At 41.1% G+C, this 21447-nt stretch overlaps 1 protein-coding gene across 2 annotated transcripts in view; it reads left to right on the forward strand.

The window, feature by feature from the left end:
• Positions 1 to 411: 411 nt before the first annotated feature.
• Positions 412 to 21447, forward strand: part of ubash3bb (ubiquitin associated and SH3 domain containing Bb) — a 46245-nt gene continuing 25209 nt past the window's right edge. For both annotated transcript variants that reach the window (XM_030437826.1, XM_030437834.1), the window contains exon 1: positions 412 to 709. In XM_030437826.1, coding sequence (XP_030293686.1) covers positions 582 to 709 — 128 coding nt within the window. In that variant the 5' untranslated portion in view covers positions 412 to 581. The remainder of the gene's footprint in view (positions 710 to 21447) is intronic.

A 21447-nucleotide genomic window follows, 5' to 3' on the forward strand; every position in this document is an offset into this window, starting at 1 on the left:
CTACAGTGTACTGTGAGTGTAGTGTGTAGTACTGTGTACTACAGTGTACTGTGAGTGTAGCATGTAGTATTGTGTACTACAGTGTACTGTATAGTGTAGTGTGTACTACAGTGTACTGTATAGTGTAGCATGTAGTATTGTGTACTACAGTGTACTGTATAGTGTAGTGTGTACTACAGTGTACTGTATAGTGTAGTGTGTACTACAGTGTACTGTATAGTGTAGCATGTAGTATTGTGTACTACAGTGTACTGTATAGTGTAGTGTGTACTACAGTGTACTGTATAGTGTAGTGTGTACTACAGTGTACTGTATAGTGTAGCATGTAGTATTGTGTGCTACAGTGTACTGTATAGTGTGTAGTATCCAGTGAGCTGATCTAATTTGCTCCTTCCTCCGGTGGGCGGAGTAGCGGGGCTCTGCTCTGCTCTGCCTGGCCGCTCCGCGCTGCTCTCAGCTCCGCTCGGTGTAGTTGCTGTTACCTCTCCATTCATGCACAGTCAGCCGTGGCTCATGGACTAGCCGGAGGTCTGCTGGTGGACTGTATCGGGCTTGAAGCGGACAGGGTGACCCAGTGGAGCATGGCTGCCAAAGAGGACCTCTACAGTAAAATCCTCCCTCGGAGGCTCCGACAGAACCGTCCGGGTTCAGTGAAATGTGGCTCCAATCTGGACGTGCTGTTATCCATGGGCTTCCCCAGACCAAGGGCGTAAGTAGCCTGACCTGAACGCCGTGTGTGTATGTGTGTGGGGGCTGGAGCGTTACGTGCATGTCAGAGGTCGTCCGGGGACCTGGCGATGACACAGCCGCTGTGTGAGCACTGAGGACCGGTGGCGTTTGCTCGGGACTCACCGGCAGGTTCGCGGAGGGGTCGACCGCAGCATCACTGCACTCCCGCTGTCTCCTCGCATCGTTCACCGCCGTGCGCAGCTAGCTGGTCCTGCCTGTATACAACCACACACCTGAAGACATTAACACAAGTCAGTCAGATGAACGATGGCAGCTGACACACATGAACACAGCAGATGGAAGTCTGGTTAAAGTGAACACATCATAAGCGAAGTGCTGAGCTGAGCGTCAAAGTGTAACACCAGCATCAAATTTGACAAAAACATTGATTTTATGTATATATTTTATCCTCCAGTCCTTGTCTTAGTTTGAATAGTGACTGTCAATGAATATTGATATGTTATAGCTTCATTATAACATGCTGCCATGTTATTTGCTGGCTGTTTCAGTCAATAGTCCACCATACTGAGGTGATGTTTGAGCCATACAGCTGAGGAGCTGTCACACGAGATCTATTGAGAGAAGTGGAGTCAGGAGTCATGACTGTGTGTTTGTTTCATACGGTTCACCCTGTGTCCTCCGCTGCTGCTCAATGGAGGGACTGTCTTTGACTTGGTCAGATCAGTGAGTTCACATCCGTCCTGTCGGCCACAGGCTCTCACTGTAAACACTGTAAACCAGCAGCACTCCACACATAGCCGGCTGCCAGAGGCTGGGAATCAACTGGTAGCATTTATCATTTTGGTGCAATTTTTAAATAATTTTTTTATTTGAAAAGTGTGTGTGTGTGTGTGTGTGTGTGTGTGTGTGTGCGCGATAGTTGATTCTAAATTACACAAATGAAGGAGAAATTGCTAAATCACATCTGCCAAAGAGCAGCAGCCGCGCTGACACAGCCACCATCACTGCAGCCTGGACACCCAGTGAAGTGTAGGACATGATTCCGGGGCGGGCCCTGATGGCGGTCATGTAACAGCTGGGACACTGGTGCTGATAGTGTCTGTTACAGACCGAGAACATGTGATTTCGTGTTGTCAGCTAGCCTCATGTCAACTACCTCGTCTGCTCGGTGGCTGTTTTAAAGGTCCCGTATGATGCTCATTGTCTTGTTTGTACTTTTATTCAGGGGGTCTACTAGAAATATGTTTACGTAAGTTAATGTTGTAAAAACATGTTATTTGTCATGGCTGCAGCACTTCTGTCAGTACTTTCACTACTTAAAGACACGGGAATCTAGTTTTCTACAATATGGGACCTTTAAAGTTGTCTGGGGTCAGCAGAACAAGCCCAAACACAACACCGACATATTATCGTCTTCTAAAGCTGATGTGGTGTCTCAAATGGATGAGCAGACAGTTGTCCTTACGCACATCCAGCACACACACAGAGCAACAATAACATTTATTTGGAGTTGTGTTTTTCATCTCCACCAGCCCCTGAGGGAAATATGTGACTCTGTAGCTGCTAAATGCTCCATTGTGTTCGCAGCGAGCAGATAACTGTGTCTGCCGTTTGGTGCTGGGCAGGCAGTGCAGACTGCAGTGGGTTTATCAGAGCCTTTTTCTGCCTGACTGATCCATTACTTTTGGTTCTTAGAAATGTGATCCAAATATGTGCTGGACCGAACAGCTTTACAATATGAGAATAAACTTGTAAGCCCAAACTATGTAATACTGACACTGTTTCCTTATTGTCACAAACATATCTTGTGCAGTTTCTTGTTACGTAACACTGAACATATACTGTACACCAATATTTACATGTCTATGATAAGCTATTATCAGCAGCAGTATCAGTCCGGCTCCGTATGCATTCCGTCCGTGTGTTGTGCACTGTAACTCTCAGAGGTCATTTGTTTGCCAAAGCAATTCCCATCACTGTGACATCATCGATGGCATGATAATAGCATTATGGCACGATGCCATTGACTACCAGAGCCTCTTTTTTCTAATTCTGAAGAACCTTTAATTGTAAAAAAACAAAACAAAAAAACATCACTTCCTGTGTACCAGAATGTTTTCCAGAGACTGACCTCTCTGACACCGGCCAGCCAGAACTGCAGCTGCAAAAAGCGTTCATAAAGCATCTTTAGTGGTATCAGTATTGTGTCATATTTATTAGCTAAAGTAGCTAAATCTATTTTTGTCCGTATCATTTGAAGTCTGGGGAAAGTCTCACAGCACTTCCCTTTTTTTCGGTTCATACACTTAACCTTGGGAGCCTCTCCACCCCTTTCACCCAGACAGATGTCACACATCAACAGTGTTTGTGTGTATGTCGGAGGAAGTGTGCTGTGGTTTGCTGAATGGACACAGCAGATGATGACAGGCCCCCAGGCAGGCCAGCGCTGGCCTAGAACACACTCCCTCAGGGAAGCCACAACCTCTTTTATATCAGCCCATGACTGCTTGGCCTCGAGACAGCCACTTATTAACTCCCTTTCTCTGTCTGTCTGTCTGTCTGTCTGCCTGTCTCTCTCCCTCTTTTTTTTCTGTCTGAGGAGGTTGACCCACTAAATTTCCTGACCAACTTCAGGTGTCCTGGTTCTGCTGTAAAAGGATTATCTCTGTGTAGAAAGATTAGATTTATCTGCTCTTGTAGTCAAGCCATTGTTTTGGTTTGGGGGCATCCCCACATTGCTCCCAGTGTTCACTCGAGAGAGGAGATGCCCTCTGGCTTTATATAATCGAGTTTAGTCATATCAGTACAGGATATCATTTATCACACAGCTGTAGCAGAATTATGAATTGTAGTTGTTACTTAGAGATATTGAGCTCACTTTGTTGAAAAGTATTGATTCAACAGGGCTGGGTGTTAAGATGGATAGTTATTGTGTATTGTGTGTGGCATCGAGCATGAAAGTCTGCCATCATCTACCATCTTCATTCAACAAACTGCAACTAACATTTACCGCCAGTGGAAGAGCGAGCATCATCGTCATGCATCATTTTGCGAATGAGTCATCAAGTTTATTTATCAAACACAAGTTATCATTCTAGGTAGGGCTGTGCAATATATCAATATTATATCACTATCATGTCATGAGACTTCATATGGATCACTAAATATACAGTATATATACATATAGATATGGTTATTTGGGATATCTCTACTTTGGCGTTTGACATTAGTTGTTGTCATTTCCTGGTATATATATCAGGCCTGGAATGGATATATATATATATATATATATATAAACTTTGCTGGCAAGTGTAAAATTACAGAGCAGACTATATAACAAATGTATCTATCTTGAATGTCAACTTTTAATTTGAGTAAAAATGTGTCTAAATTCAACGTCAGATCTACAACAAAAAAAAAATTGCATCAAATCAATCCTTTTGTCAAAGGACCACAGTCTAATTGTACATAGTACATATAATAAAAAGATCCATCCTCCCCTCTTTTTAACAACTGACACCTCCATCATCTTGGAACCAGGAAATGGCTGTAGGTCTGCAGTCTATCGAAAGGTTAAATCAGTCTGAAAACAAAATCGATTGTGCACATTATTCATTTCCCCAGGGAGAGAAAGCTTTCAGAAAGTCACAAGGTGCATCTCCCTGACTTTGTAAATAACAGTCTTGTGCATGTCAGCTAACTCTTAATGTAGAGATCAATTAGACACGAAACAAGCAGAGTCATGCTTGTCTTTACGAGAGCACTGGTCGGGCTGCTTAAACATCTCTGTTTGTTGGCACGGAGTAGCGAGAGTATCACTGGGAGCTGGAGACAGAACAGTCAGTACTGGATGCCAGGTCAAAGAAGTTATTGCCAACATCCCTCTCGTTGTATGGATGACAGTCTCACTTATAAATGCCTTGCTAATATAAATGTAATATGATATATAATATAATAATCACCTTCTCATTATGATCATCATCTTATTTTCTACCAAAGTACAAACTGTCTGCACGTGTCAACTCCAAAACATATTTCAATTGTAGTCTTTGACTGAGACAAGAGACGTGATAATATTACAGAGATAGAGGCGTTAGCTTCTGTTTAGAGTTTATCAACCCTATACCAATACATACAGTTTTAGCCACCCAAAAGCTAATGTAAATTATCCTAAAATCAAATTGTTGTGTCTTTATCATATGTAGTTGTCAGTTAAAGATATTAGCATTCAATTTACTTTGATCTCTTGTTGTGTTGTCGTATTAAACCGTTCACTATATATTGCTTATCCTCCTCTGAATGGAAGCTCTCAGTCCTGCTGTGTGTTAAGCTCCGTTAGCTGTCGGCTGGTTAGCTCGTTAGTCGTAAGCTTTAAGCTCTGTCAGCTGTTTGCTCCCTCAGCCATAATAAAGGTTTTAAAAAATAAATTGCACCAGTCAACAAAAAACATTTGAGGAAATGACATTTCATTTAATTTATCAACTGATTGGACCTAACAGTAAGTAGAAAATAAAAATATTCCCTTCTTTTTATTATTGTTACAGTTTGTTTTGCTCTCCAGTTTTTATTACTACCTGACAGTGCTACTGACTGAATGGTGAATTTTGACTTTGGGGCTCCATGGTAGAATAGTATCGCTTTCAAGTGGAAAACTTAAACCTGAAGTGTGGGACTCTGACATAAACGTTTATCCATTCCATTCAAGCCCTTCTAAGAAAGTTCATACAATGCTGATTAAGTTGGCACTGCCAGGTCAATCACTCTGTACTTCATAGTTGCCAGAGTTTTTAAATCTGTCTGTGGCAACTGTGACACGTGCCCACGCTGAGGGGGGAGCAACCACAGCGATGAAGCATATAGGGGTATGGCGAAGCCCATGGCGTCATAATCACATCGTCAGCTTTGAGTGATTCCCCTCACCACCAGTGTCGGGGTCATTTGTTAATCCATTAGAGTACTCAGATTACTTTTTTATTGCAACGAGTATTCAGGTAATTCAAGTAATCCGTTATTTAGTCAGTTTTTCAAAAGTTATCTGTTACTGGAAAAAGATTACCAATTCGCTTTTGTTGCCACAAAATAAAATAAAATCCCTGAAGCATTTTCACTGTTTCGGATTCTCTGCTGCTGCTCAGCAGGTGGCTGCGTTCAACCTTGAAATCTCAGATTATTATTCTTTAATTATGCCCTACAAGTGTTGTTTAAAAGGTGTATATGCACTGTGATCACATTCCTATGTAGGAATGTGTTTTGAAAAAAAAAAGCCCATGCGCTTTCATCGTATTTCCTATGTAAGCACTTATAGTTTACAGATTCATTAGTTTCATGTTAAAATATCGTATAATACCGCGTTGTATTGTCTCCATTGACACAGCTGTGCATAATACTGTCTGCCTCTGCCCAGTTCACTGTCAGATTGTTAAAAAATAAAGAGCTGTAAATGTTAAATGGCGACTGTCATTCCTATCATTAGGCTGCAGAGTTACTGATTGTGGGCCGTAAAGAAGGCAACAAAATGACACAATTTACAGTCAATGCATTCAAAGGTTCATGTACAGTTAGCTACAATATAACCCACATGTGCAACGAGTCAGAAAGAGGTTTTACTCTCATTTTTGGCAACGCTATAGTGCTCCAACCCCTTACTTTTCTCAGTAGATAACATAACAAGTTACTTTTTAATGGCAGTATTCTTGTAACGTAATGAGTTACCCAACCTTAGAGGAGGGAGACAGAAGTTCTGCACGGCACTTTCATGAGCTAAATGTAAATGTTTAACTTGACAACAAATTCTTTTTTTGACTAATCCCAAAATTATCATTTTTTTGAAATTTTCAAAGGTTAAATTATCAGATAGCTCTTCAGTTCCACTTTTTTATTCTTGGCCTGTGGGTTCTGATAGCTCGAGTAAGTAAAAGCTTTACATTAGCTCACCACTGAGTCTCCTGTCTGCTCCCATTGTACCCACAGCTGTTCTATTAGCATGATGGGATCAGTATCTTGACATCTAAAGTTTTAGCTTAATAATTAAAGCTAGCTCTCTGCTTTTGAAATTGTGTCATCTTTTCTTAAACCACCACTAGAGCAGACAATATCCAAAAGATGTTTCATAACACTTGACAAAGTGTGCCTGATAGCACTTTTAAAGCAGCTAAAATTGGACTGAATTCACTTTGCAGTGTTTTGGACCTTGATGTACCAGTTCAGTATTTACTGACTAAACAAAGTCTTAGCAATAGAGAGTCAGTCTTGAAGCCTGTGTCATTCTGTATATGAAGGAGGTCTTCTCTAAGGTCGACAGAGGCTTTTTTCACTTTATGAAGTAAGGCATGACTTCTTCAAAATGGACGCCCACTCACTTCCTGTGTCGATAATGTTGGGTTGTTTTTTTTTTTGTTTTTTTCATCATAAAGTTGGAAACTGTCACGCTGAAAAGTGTAATGCACAGGTTATGTATCTTCTGGAGCCCAGATGGACAGTCAAACAAACAATGCTACACCCTGCATATTTGCATTTACAGAACCATACTCACACTCTTTCTCTCTGCTGATTTAGGGCTTTCTCTCCAACAGCTGTCTACATAGGAAATGTATTTTCTGTGTAGCTCAGCTTAATGGTTGCATATTTGCTGAAGGAAGAAAGGAAAGTGTCTACATACAGTATGTGGGCTCAAGTCTGCTATATCTGTAAGAGCTGCGTACAGTATGTCCCAGCAATGGGAAGTGCTGTGGAGTTGGTAACGCTCATGAATTATTGAGTCGTTGCCTTGTTTTTAGCCCAGTATCTTTGAAATGCAGATGAATACGAGCCCATTCTTCTTCCACTCTTCCTTCACAAATTGGTCCCAGCTCTTTGGGACTATTTGAAGATGATTGTTAAGTCAAAGCTGATATACCTATTATTACATTTCACGTGTCATCATTCTATGTCTGCTTCAATAGTGGAGTCTCTAACAAGGTCACATAAATGTCATTAGTCTCCTTCCTGAAACAGGAGAGGTGCATCACTGATACAGCGTCCGTCATTCACTGGTGCACTTCCACTGCAGCTCAGTGATCATATCGTGGTTCATTTGAAGCTCTGTCCGGAAGCAGGCAAACAGACAGCACTATCAGATTATGGGGCCATTGTCTCCACTCAAATATCTCAGTGTGGCTGTATGAAATTCAAGGTAGTGAAACTGCCCACAGCAGGCAGTTTGCATTAGGCATCATCCACAAACAAATGCTTTCGTTCAGAAGAGCCTGTGCTAATTATAGTTAAAATAAAAATATATTTTACTGTCTTAAATTATAGGAAAATTATTCTATGCAGTATTTCAGTCTTCAAGCTGCACATTGACCCACACTAGTCATCTTTTTCTTTCGTAGCTGATTTCACAGTCATTCATTATTTGACTCCTGGAAACAGAGGCTGTGTGTCAGTGTCAGCGTGTGAGGCCTCAGGCACAGATGAAGAGATACTACAGGAGCTGCAGAAAAGGGACAAGTGTACTTGTTGGTTAGCATCCAGGTCTGAGCCTTATGGACTTCTTCAAGGCTTGAGGCTGATAATTTACAGTAAATTGTGCCACTTATTGTGTCTTTAATCGCGCCACTTGAATGCCTCATATTCAGTATAAAAGTATGGGTGATTTTTGTATTCCATTCTTTCTAATTAATTGTGATCATGACGGTTTCTATAATGTGACGTAAAGGTAGAAAATCTCTTGAAACAACACTTAGATCAATACTCAGACACTCAAATGTTGCATGAAGATGTTTTTTAAGATGTGTTATTTAGGTGTTGTAGCAGAGACATTTTGTTTTTGTTAAGATGGGGGCACAAGATGTATGATTTTCTGAGTCCCACCTCTTCCGTTTCACCTCCCTCCGATCGGTCTTGGGCCAGGAGCAGCCCTTAATACAAACTGGATCAGTATGGCTCTTACCCCGACTCTTCCTCTCCTGCCTGGGGTGGTGTTGGATGGTTGAAAGATGCCGTCGCCACTGATCATGTAGAGCAAAGATGGAGCTGTTTTTAGACATTTTACACTTTAGACACCCTACGTGTTTCTTATGTAAACATGAAGAGATTGATGCATGATGATAAACATTTGGCGGTGCTGATTCTCCGGCTCGGTGCCGTTAAGCTGCTGTTGCATGTCCTTATTGAAGCGAAACCCTTCAGTGGATGTGGGTTAGTGGTGAAGTCACATGCTTCACGTACGTAACGATACATTTGCTTCGTCTGTTTGCATTTTATGCTTCCACTCCGTGTTTTTTTTTTTTTTTTCATACATAACTGAAGATGCATATACATTTTGTTTGGATATAAAAAAAAAACTCATGTATGACAAATACACATGACACATATAATTATGAGGTATTTTAAGCTCTATGTTCTGAAATGGAATATGTTACTAATGCAGGATTAGGTTATTGACCACAGTACATATTTATTGCACTAGCGTCGGTTATGCTAGTGATCAATGGCAGCATGTATGTGTGGACCCTCTGTGAGCAGCTCCCAGGACAGCTGTCTGCCTACAGTTGCTGAGCCAGCAGCAGGTTTGCTGGAGGCCTGGAGGCTGCTCAGACTGACAGCTGTCCTCTGCCTCCCTCTGCAGCCCCCCACCCCCCCAACACCACTCCTCCATCAGCCTCACACTGATACTTCTCTTCTCTTCCCTTGCTGTAGCTCAGTACTCACCGAGCATGATTAAAAGTCACAGCTAGCATTAAAAGTTACCACAAAGCGACGTCTTAACATCACTGGCAGCCGGTTGATGGGTTTAAATTATATCGATGAAGAAATAAAAGTAAGAAAATGTTGGCAGTTAATGAGCCGATCATTGCTGAAGCTTTGAACGTTTACTCTGCACGACTGCAAGAAGTCATCTATTGAAAATGTATCCACTGAATGTCAGCGACACAATTCATATGCATGAACCATATCCCAGTAAAGTCCCTCAGGACTTGGCTTGTAGAAGTCAACCTGGAACAGCTACTTACAGTCAGGCAGAGAGTTGAAAAGAGAGTGAGAGGTGCATGATGTACATTTTCCTTCCAGTACTGCAGAGACTCTCCCTGGTCGATGCTGGTACCGCTACTGGCTGGTTGTATTGTGCTGGGAGGTAAAGATGCCAATGGCAAATGAAACAAAGTTCAGCCGACAGCAAGATTAGCATGTCGTGGTACATAGGGAATCAGGTGTTTTTTTAAGCAACATTATGTAGAAATTAATATTTTGTGCAATTTGGCATTTCCAGTACAGCTGTCCTAAATACAAACCCCGGGCTGGTGTAACAATTTGTCATATGTCATGTAACATTACATGGCAACCACAAACAAAAAATATTTCTCGAAGTAAACATACACGGTCCAAATCCCAGGTTGGTTTCAAATAAAAATCACCAGGAGCCGAGGCACAGCAGCCGAAGGGAAAATCCGAAAAGCATTTTCCTCATAAAATATGATCTAGTTTCACCAAAAGCGTGTGCTGTGTGTGAGGTAGTGCTGTGATGTGTTGGAGGACGGCGCTGCTGAGACAGAGACATCATTCTCACTCAGTCACAGTGCCATCAAAGTGATTCTGAGGCGGTTTTTTTTTTCAGCTACAGTCATTTCATAATGCTGCTTTAATGACACAAATTGTAGAATGGAAATAATCTTTTTTCATGTGGATCACTTTGATAATGATACAAAAGTAAATGACCCAGGTTCTCCTTTAAGGTAGCAATTGTACCATAGCCAGCTGCTGCAGCTGATGGTCTAGATCCAAGAAATCATAGTAAAACCAATACGCAGAGAGATAAATGGGTATTTGTTACAGTTATGAAAAAGGCTGAGCTGTAAGATCTCCAGGTGAGCAGCATGTTGTGCATTACAAATAAAGGGCCACTAATGTTAGCTACTGAGTGAGTGAAGTTGATTATGTCCAGCTGTTAGCTTAACAAAGACAATCTGCCTCTTGTTTCTTGTTCTAACTGTGAGAATCAAAGTTATCTCTGAAGTCAGACAGGCTGCAGTCTGCTCACATCTTTCTCACACAGTCATCTGTGGATCTTGTTCTTTTACCTACCTGCTTGTGCGTCACAGCTTATCTGGTCAGACAGCAGACCTGTGTGGTCTCCAGCTCATCTCTGCCTTGTCACATTGGCAGTGTTGCAACAAGATAAGTGAGAGGAAGTTGGCATTCATTGGACCAAGTTGCTTGAACAAGTAAAAGATCATCAAAATCAGTGAATTGAATGAAGTGAGTGAGTTTTGTATCTCTTTTTAATATGACGGAGGCTGTTGAGTGTTTCACTGTGGGCATGAGCTTGGAATTTCAACATAATGTGAAAGTCAAACCTGCTGGGATTTCCCCAAATCACAGAATACACCCTGACACCGAGCACTTGACCCAGGGACTGATTATTATTCATGCAACCTCTGGTTTCCCTCCAGCTGATCAGTGACGAATACCACCACCTCTTCTTATGTACAGCCTGCACATTTCAAAGGTCCTGAGGCAATACCATCTACTGTGCTCAGTAATAACAGAATCTCACAATGTCTCACACCAAGCATGAACGAAAACCTCATTCGTGTAAATGAGTCATTGACAATTTGTCTGATATAGGCTCCGGTGCCTTCTCTTTAGGCATTCATTGTCTTATTTAACTTAAATACAGTTCAGAGCACATAAAGGTTAAACCAGTCACACTTTTAATGACGCCAGCAGGATCAGCTGTTCTTTTAGCAGCTCATGTCCGACTTCATGTGCTGTTCTTTTAAAGCTCATAGTTATTTATTTGTTATCGCAGTAATAATGATCGCAGATGCGGCTGCAACTAACAACTACTTTCAGTCTTGACAAACCTGTGGAGTATGTTCTTGATTCACTGATTGATCATTTGGTCTAAAATGTCAGAAGATTGTGAAAAAGGTCGATCAGTGCTTCATCCTCAAATGTCTCGATTGGCCACAATCTAAAGATATTCAGTTCACTGTCGCAGAGGAGGAAAGAAAGCAGGTGATAATGATACGATGATAAAGTGTCACACTTGAAGGTGTTGTTAAAACAGGTGACATTTAGAGAGCTCTGAGCCAACGGTCACAAACAAATGCAGAGTCGATTGACGGTGAAAAGCGACTTCCTGGAGCTTTTCTTAGTGTGACTGATGAGGGTATCCTGCCAGCACGCACTCAAGTTACCCATGAACATTTGACATTCACCCACTTCAGGTAAATAAATAACCACTACCAAACATTTGCTCTCTGTAAAAATAGACAGCAGTCACTGCCTTTTGGTACATTAATGACTGCAGATCCTGTCAGGCTTAATGTCCAAAAATCTGAGCTTGAACTTTAGGACGGTGGGAAAAGATGTGAGATAGGGAGCTCAGAGTGAGTGGAGTCAGTGTGGCTGCAGCATTTGACCTCCAAATGTAGAAGTTTAGGAGCTATTTATCGCTTGTTGCTACAGTTCATCTGAAAAGGCTCCGATACTGCTTCCAAGGATTCCTATTCCCCTGGCTGAAGTGACTTCAGGTGTTTGGATAGTCCTGACTACAGGCTTGAGTAGGACCATACAGTGTATCACTTGTAATATGTCTGTTTACGCTCAACGGGAAGCCACTTGTGTCCAAGTGTCATAAGGGCATGACATGACATGACAATGTGTCACAGGTTTCTCCACCTGACATTCACTCATTTTAGCCAGAGAACAGAAAACTGCATCTCTCTGCAGCCGCAGTCCAGCTCTCTAAAACATCAATGTGAGCCTTAAGACAATCGTTATTCAGACCCTGCATTGTTGCCCCTGCTCATGAACCAACTCTCCGTGCTCTCCAGCACATTTTAAAAATGTATTTTGTCTTTCTCAGCTTACTGTGTGAGCTCAGATTCAGAAAGCATGCAGCTGCCTGGTGGGCACAGAGCTGCTTCTGCCCTGTGAGGCAAAATCTGACCGTTTGGACTTTTCTTTCACAACACTGCTTAGTGTGGACAGTGACACACTGGAAAAGAGGAATGTGTCCTTGTCCCATGGTTCCTCTCTCACTCTGAAATACAAATACACAAATACACACACACAAATATACACACACACAAACTAATCTGTGAACACAGTTGCTGTTTTTATTTTGGTTGTGTAAAGAAGGGCACTACGGGGTTGAAAGGATCAGGAACTTAAGTAGATTGGATGTGGCATTTAATCTCATGCCCAATTTGATGTGGACTGTAAGTGTGTGTGTGTGTGTGTGTGTGTGTGTGTGTGTGTGTGTGTGCGCGCGCGCGCGTGTTCATTCATATCTTTCGTTGGCTTTACACTAATGTGCTCGGCACTTGTTTGCTGCTGTTTGCATGTGAGTGTGTTCATGTGTCAGGGGCTTTTACGTATGTGTGTGTTTGTGTTTGTGTTTGTGTTTGTGCGTGTGTGTTCGATGATGACTGAGCCATCTGTGCCTGCAGTACCTTTGCCAATACAGCGACTGGAGCGGCTCCAGCAGCCAGCGTCCTCCAGCTCTTGCTGTCTCACATTCACTGCACTGAGACACGACAGGAAGCTCCTCCATCTTGGACCGGCTTCCTGCTCAGCTCTCCCTCCCACTGTGCTCCAGTAATCCTGCTGGATGCTGGGATTGAAATGATTGAGGAGGAAAATAGATTTGATGAGACATTTAATTAGAGGCCTTATTGGATGTGGATATTGCCGGTGTTGGGGAGAGTTTCCGTAGAAGCAGACGGCAAAGGCTGAGTGTTCCTTAATATTTATGCAACGGATTTTCACATCTTAGTGAATCTCAATGTGTTCTTCCTGCACCCTCTAAACTCTGTGGTGCTCTGCAGATATTACTTGATATAAACGCAGCAGAGCAAGCATCAAAGTGTGGAAAACAAGACTCTGCTCTTTCCTGAGACTCAGGGTGACCAAGCTGATGTAGAGATAAAACACAGCTCCTACGTGACTGATCATACATGGTGTGTAATCTATAGCTGCATGTTAAGCCCCTCGCTGTGCTGCTCATGGAGCGGTGCTCGTGCATCAGGACCAGGCCAGAGGCTTTTATACACAGTATAGTGATGAGCAGGACCATTAGGCACTGTGAGAAGGAAGGATCCCCTCTGGTCAGTTATCCTCCAATGTTCATATTGATCATTTTAAATTCTACCTTTCTTTCAGGAATCAATTCTGTGGGCTTAAGAAAGTGACTCTACCGCTATAAGTTTCATTCTCAGTAAAACAAAAGCATTGGAATACATTTTAATAAATGACAGCTATTATTATAATTATTATTATTATTATTAACACTGACTATCGAGTATCACCGACTGAAAGCTTCAGAGCAATATTCACATGTCAGACATCCTACCTATATAATTATTTCAACTATACATACTCTCTTGTAGGGGCTGCACTGTTAACCAAACTGTTACTGAAATCATAATATAGCTAAATGCAAAGACCCAAATCACAGGCAGCTGCAGTTTGTCAATAAAGGTGATCATTCCAACTAATGGTGAATCATATTGCAATCGTAGGATCTGAATTAAAAATCCCAATGTGTGATTTTTGGACCATTTCATGCAGAGTTCTTTCTTACCTCAGTGTAGAACAAATATGAATGCATAGTTTCTAAGGCCTGAAGAGAGACACTGGTTACACTTCATCATGGTAGACGTTTATTCAATGTGAAATCTTTTTATGGTAGTTAATGTCGCGTACCACTGCGCTTGGAACAGCATTTTATGTTATATTTTATTATAATATTTAGTCTGAAAAAACATCAACAAATTACCTTTAGCTAAATTGAAAAAAAACATTGAAAAGACAAAAATAAGGTTATAATTATAATTTTTCTGAAAGTCTAAAATCAGTCTGTGCCCTGATAAGATGGTATATCTTCATCTCCTGCTGAAAAGAGAACCTTTTGAATATTTTGATCTTAAATAGAAAAACAAAGTTCATTTTTATCTCAGTTTTTACGATTCACAATTAATGTTATTTTTAAAAAGGGTCAAATTTGATTATATTAGAAAATGGAGCTTTAACTGTGAGCTATTTATTGTTTTTTAATTAAAAGCTTGGATTTGTATGAGGAAAATAACTTATAGATAGATAATGTCTAGAAATAGACAGATATTATAGGTTGTACATTATTTATGAACTGAATCAGGCTGACACAATACATCTGTAAGATGACAATATCTTAGTAATGTTAATTGTATTTATGTGCTTTTTAATGTAAAAGAATCCCTGCGGCTCTCATTAAGATAGTATGCTATGCATGTTGGTTTTTATACATCAGAATTTTTGGTTTATTGTTGAATTATGAAAATCGAATGTTTTATTTGAGCATTCATAGCTGATGCACCACAGATTTCTATATTTCCCTGTTAGTCACAGACTTTCAGAGAGGAACAACACACCAAATGAAGAAATGCCTTTATGTCCATGTTTCAGAGGCTGGTATGTCACACTTATTTGAAGTCCCTGGACTGGTGAGAATGCAGCTTATCATTGAAAAACGAGCTGTGTTGCATGATGGTGTGTTCTATTCTGCTGTGACCTTAATGTCTTTCAGTTAGCACATTCAGCATGTTAGAGTTGCACGTGAGCTTCCGTGTGTTGCATGGGATAAGAACCATTGTGTTTAGCGCTCCAGTTAATAGCAGCATTGTGCAATGGCTCGCTCTCGTACAGCGATATTGTGGAAAAGTCATTTATATCACAGGGAAGAATTGTGTCCGGCAGATAACATATTTACTGTCTTTATTTGCTTCTTATATATAGCAGAAGAACTGCCTCAGTACACTACAGTGTGTGATCACCTCAGAAGTGTGAGCTGGTGTTGAAGCGTGTGCAGCCTCGTCAGAGACAGTTAAGGTTCCTTATTAATAAGATGATGAAGCACCAGTCTTGATTGTCTCCATCTTCCTTCAAGTTCTGTTTGTGATCTCTAGAGTGCTTAAACTGTGACGGTGTGACTCTGTCTCCTGTTGTTTGAGGTGTGAACCACTGGGCCTTTTCAGCCATCTGAATCTGTTATCTCATGACTGGATTCATTGTGATGATCAACTTCAAGCTGCATCTCTAATTTTTTCAATATGAACACTGAATGATAGTCGCAGAGATCCCAAACTGATCTGAATAGACATTATTTACACCCTTGACGTGCGGTCGAGCTCATGCAACCACCTCGGGGTGCAAGCTAACACTTTTAGCTTAGCAGCTACAGTGAAGATTTCAGCTTTAAAAGGGTGTTAATGACGTCTTTTCAGATCAGTTTGTGATCTGGGGACTTCTGGCGACTTGGATCACAGCAGACAAGCTGTATGGAGACATTTCATGTTTTTTTGGTTGTTTGTTGCATTTTAGAACAAGTCCCCAGCTAGTTCAGTTCCTTAGTTTAACAGGTTATAACTCAAAGAGTATAATTCCATCACCTTGTTGAATAATATTGTATGTAAATGTGGAACATTTGAAGGTTTGTTGAAAGCTTTACTAAACTGCAGTGATGGCTTTAATCTTTATGAAGAAGCAGCTGTAGGAGAAGTTTTCTTTTTTTTTTTTTTTTTTTCTTTTCTGCTTTCTGTAGCATCATAATCAATTTGAAAAAAAAAAAAAAAAGATCTGCCAGGAACCCTTTTGATAAGGTTTTAATAAGGTCCCTCCGTAACCTCACCTCTAAATGTAGCTGTTAAAGTGAAACTCTCGCCAAAATGCAACTTTTGGAACATTGTTTGTGTACACAGAGTTTACTAAAAAGAAGGTTTTTGAACAACTTTTCAATTTTATCAATGAGCCTGAGCTGGTAGAGACCAAACTGGAGCTAAAAAGAAAGTGAATATTGAAGATCAGATGGACAGAAACACAACTCCAAATTAAATGTTCTTCCATGTCTGATGGAAAATCATCTGGTTTGCTGCATTATCAACCATGACAACATAAGAAGTCTTCTTCTGTTTCTGAAAAAAGTGAAAAAGATGATTGAGATTTAATCAAAGCCTTTCCACACGCTGACCTGAGCTTGGTTTTGAATGTGACTGGTCTTATTGTAATCATGAAGTGCGGATTATATATTTGGACATGAGCCGGGGTACACATTGGCAGATATTTTAAAGCAGAAGACCTCAGAAATGTGAGTGTTGTCGCCAGTGAGAAAAATGGCTGGTATGTCGGTGCCAAGCTTTGAGCAGTAAATATCAATGAGATTTTTCTCCTCAAATAGTTAATCTGGGGATGAATATGTGCGGGTAATTGGACTGGAATCAGTGAGTGAATCACTTGTCTGAACACTCTCTGTGGTTTTGGGTGGCTGGAGTGTCTCTAGTCTCCCTCCAGTAAAGACCAATTAGGATTAATGAGTTGGGAGGACAAACAACTCAGAAACGAGTCGAGAAAAGATGCCTATTGTTTCCCCGAAGACGCCAGAGTTCAATTTCAGCATGAATACCAAACAGTCTGATCCTCCTCTTATTACTGAGCACATTAGAGTTTTAGCTCTACAAACATTTCCTGGAGGCAGCGCTGGCCCACAAGCATCGCTCATTTTCACCGCAGAGCCAGAGCTTCACTGTGATCGTGAAAACACAGCTGATTGTTAAACCGTGCAATAAACACAATACCGAAGTGATTCTTATCTTTGTAAAGAAAGGGCAAAGTTAAAACTCTATGTTATTAATGTCTTGCTGCCTCTGTAGAGAGCCCACAAGTGCTCAATATTAAATAAAAAGATAATAACACATATATAATCACATTAATGAAGATAGTCAATGTGATGAGCCACCAACATGAGCCATTGCTGCAACAGTGTTTCTTCTAAATCTGTCCAACATAAAAAAAAATATTAGAACAGTGAAAAAATGTTTTTCATTGTTTTCATATATTCAGTGTACACTGATAATGCTTTGAACATGTTACAAATGCAGCTAACTGGCTAAATGTATTAGCTTCAGAATAACTGTTGACGCTATACAAAAATAACATAATAAAACTATAAAAGGAGCTGCCTTTTTACAATAAACATTTGAAATACAAATTTCTAAAATGAATTCATATTCATTTTAACAAGGTTGATTTACACTTTAGATCTCCATACTGTAAGTGTGACAGCATATTATTTTTCGTTGTAAACTGTCACATTTGTACATATATGTGTATATATATATGTGTATATGTGCTATATGTGTGTACGTGTATATGTGTGTGTACATACACACACACACATATACTTATATATATGTGTATGTGTGTATAGATATTTACAGTATGGTTTATATGCAGATGTCACGTCGTGTGAAGTGTGACATGTACATCCCTGCACACTTACTCTATCATTCATGCAGGAATGCATGCATGATTTAATTTGTAAGTTATGGTGTTAGTGTGACTGCCAACATCCCAGCCAATAGAATCTGTCAAGGAGGCGAAGGAGAAGAAGATTCTGGATGAAAGCAAAGTGTTGGCACAGGATATAAGTCAACAGCAGCGTAAATCCACACATATCTGTATGGGGACTTGGCCTGATCTGAAGTCAGAGTCTGAACTGAAGAGTGGTTTGTGTGTGTGTGTGTGTGTGTGTGTGTGTGTGTGTGGTGGGGGGTTGCTTTTGTCTGGCCGTTCTGTGGAACAATGTACAGTAACACAGGAAAAAGATTATCAGTGCTATTATTGTGAGTAAGGAAGTTTGTATTCTTGTCCGTCCGCCACACATTACAATGCTGGCTCAGTCTCTGAGAACAAACACACACTTCTGCCAATACAGCCAGAGCTGCTGAGGCTCAGGGGCAACCATGAAAGAGCACCGTTCACCACACAAGCACCTTAACAGGCCGCTGTCACGCAGCGTCTCAGCTGGTTGATAACATGAGCTCCATAAGGACAAGATGCATTTGCATTTGTATTGTACAGTGCAGACAGTGCTGGCCCAGTTATTATTCACAGTCTGACATTCATATTTTCACATAATTAGCATAGACCTATTTCTTTTTTAATTTGAGCTCAGCTTTTGGGTTCAGGTTAGGGTAAATAACATTCATAGATTTAGGTCACAATAAGTTATTTTGGTGAAAGTTACACTTCCTGGTTTTGTTCCAGCACACACATTGCTCACTGTTTTCGGACTCACTTGTGACCTGTGCAGATTTTAAAACAAAAATTCTATCATATACTAGATCTGTCATAGGAAACCTGTGACAGTGGTTCATTGGCAGTGTTCATTTGTATCTGATGACTGGATTGACAGGCTGAGGTTGTGAATGAATTGTGTTCTTTTCTGTCTCCATCACATACATTAAATTACATTAAGATAATACTAGGGTTGTCACAGTAACAGAACAGAAATCACCACAGCTGATTGTTGGAAATGTCCAATCAGTTTACATAAATGTCCCTAACAGCTGCTGACGATGTATGAGGGTGTTGAAGGGTTGTCCCATTTCACAGGGGAGATTTAAAAAAAACACAAAATCATTATCATAGTTAGTTTGCAGGCTTTTCTCTGATGGAAGTTTTTTTTTGTCATGACTTGATCGGTTATACCTTTTCATGCCAGAAACAATATGAGAAGACAGAAGTCTCCCTGTGATTGAACGACTCATGCAGCCTCGCGCTGTGGTGAGGGCGGATATGTTGAGAGTCACAGTACGAGATGTCTACTCCTCTTCCTCTGTGAGTCGGTGGAACACAGCGAGAGGAGCAGAATCCTGTGGGGTTACCTCTGGATACTGTGGCTCACCAAGCTCTTTCTCTTCACAGAGTTACATGTACTTTTCTACAGTGTGCATGTGTGTGTGTGTGTGTGTGTGTGTGTGTGTGTGTGTGTGTGTGTGCATGTGCATGTGTGTGTGTGTGTGTGTGTGTGTGTGTTTGTAAACAGGAAGTGTGAGGATGCATGCAGTCAGAGGACACAGAGCCATGGGATTTCCCACAGTGACAGAGCTGCTCAACTGAACGAGGCTTCCCGTGAGGGGGTGGTGTGTGTGTTTGTGTGTGCGCATGTGTGTGCATGTGTTTCCTCTTACATGGGTGGGCCCATTTGTGGTCGGTGTGAATGCTGGACAGCTGATAAACAGCCTGAAACCAACAGACAGCAAAATATATTCACAAGTTTAATTTGAATCTGAGTGCGATCAGATGTTGTCATACAGACAGTCCAGGCTGAGGGCATTTAGTTGATGTGATATGTGTGTTGCAGAAATGCAAACAGTCAAACTGAGTCACATCCATCAAAGTTGAGCAGCCACGCCCGCTCTCATGTTTCACAGAAGCCCAATATGAAGCCCGTGCATCAGCTGTGTAGATGCAGATGGGGGTGTTGGTATATCGGGCCTGGTTCCACGTTTGTCTCTTGGGTCTGCGGGGGCAGTCCAGCAGTTGTCTGACAATGCAAAGGACAGGCTCTGTGCATCCTGAGTGAGCCGCCATCAAGACAACTGTCCCCGACAACTGGTTACTACTTTCTGTTTTTCCTCATTGAACAAAGCAGTTAAACTGCTCCAAGTTAAAAATGTGCAGCCTCCACACCGACTGTCGAGGATCAGTTTCATTTACATGTTCATATGTTCTGAACTGTTGCCTGCTCACAGCTGCAACATGAGGCAGAGGACAGACAAGTGTAGCCGGCTCCGGGTTTCAGTGGGTCTGGAGCAGAGCATCAGGCTGCTGCAGTGTGCCGCCCACTCTGCTGCCTGACGTTTGTGCTGTACAGTCAGCGTGTCTGTGTCAGAAACATGTCTTATAGCAGGGTGGAGAGACTCTAACCTAAGTCAATACACAGGTTCAGTATTTATAACCCTTTCTAATGTAATGGCTTCTCATGGATAGTTGTATTGTTTCATGGTGATCTGTTTCAATGTGGAAAATGATACATTCTAGATACAGGATGTCTCTGAAACCCACTGAAACACTACTGTGATTTTCTAAGTTTTTATTTTAAATATGTGGGTCTTTATGACACATCCGTGATTGACAGAAGGATATTAAATGTCAGTCACAATTTATTTCTTATGGAACACTTTGGGGGTTACGAGTGTGGAAAGTAAATGATTTAAGATGTGGGCACAGAGGTAACCCCGGGTGCTCTGGGTTTCTCTTCTCACTGAACGGTGAGTCATAGAGCTCCACGATGGTCTCAGTATCAAACCGATGCAGAATACCTGATGTGTGAGTGAAAAAAACTAATGGAAATGATATTTCATATAGTAGAAGGTTAATCATTCAAGCTATTGAAATGTCGAACAAATAATTCCATCAGCGGGTACCAGAGTTTTATTAAGTCAACATGTTAACATTTAAACCAGAGCTGAGCACAGCTGACCTGCTGTATTTAAAAAATAGAATTATAATGTTCTTGAATTTTTTTGTTTGCAAAGCTCAGTGAGCCAGTTAGTGGAGCGTGGGATCCTCATACCGCTGTGTGTGCTGTATAGTTTGAGTTTTGTCTCTCCAATTTTGCTGTAAATGATTTGTAGAGAGGAACAAAAGAGGAGAAGCTTTTGCAGCAGCAGCAAATACATGTTTGATATGATATATGGCAGGTAGCTCATCAATGTCAAGTTTCCTGACATACAGTAGTTACTGCGTGTTCCATATTATCTTCTCTGTGCAATCTCTAAGGATGTTGTTTGCTGACTAACACAGTTAGCTAAATAACAACCAGGCTAACCAAAAGCCCATGGACCATATTTTTTAGGTTCCAGTGACTCCAGTGACTGTATATTGAATACATGTCCACTCTCAAAATTGAGACACTCCCATCAAAATGCTAAATGTATTGCATTAAAGAGT

Source organism: Sparus aurata, chromosome 2 (genome assembly GCF_900880675.1).
Source record: "Sparus aurata chromosome 2, fSpaAur1.1, whole genome shotgun sequence".
Lineage (NCBI taxonomy): Eukaryota > Metazoa > Chordata > Actinopteri > Spariformes > Sparidae > Sparus > Sparus aurata.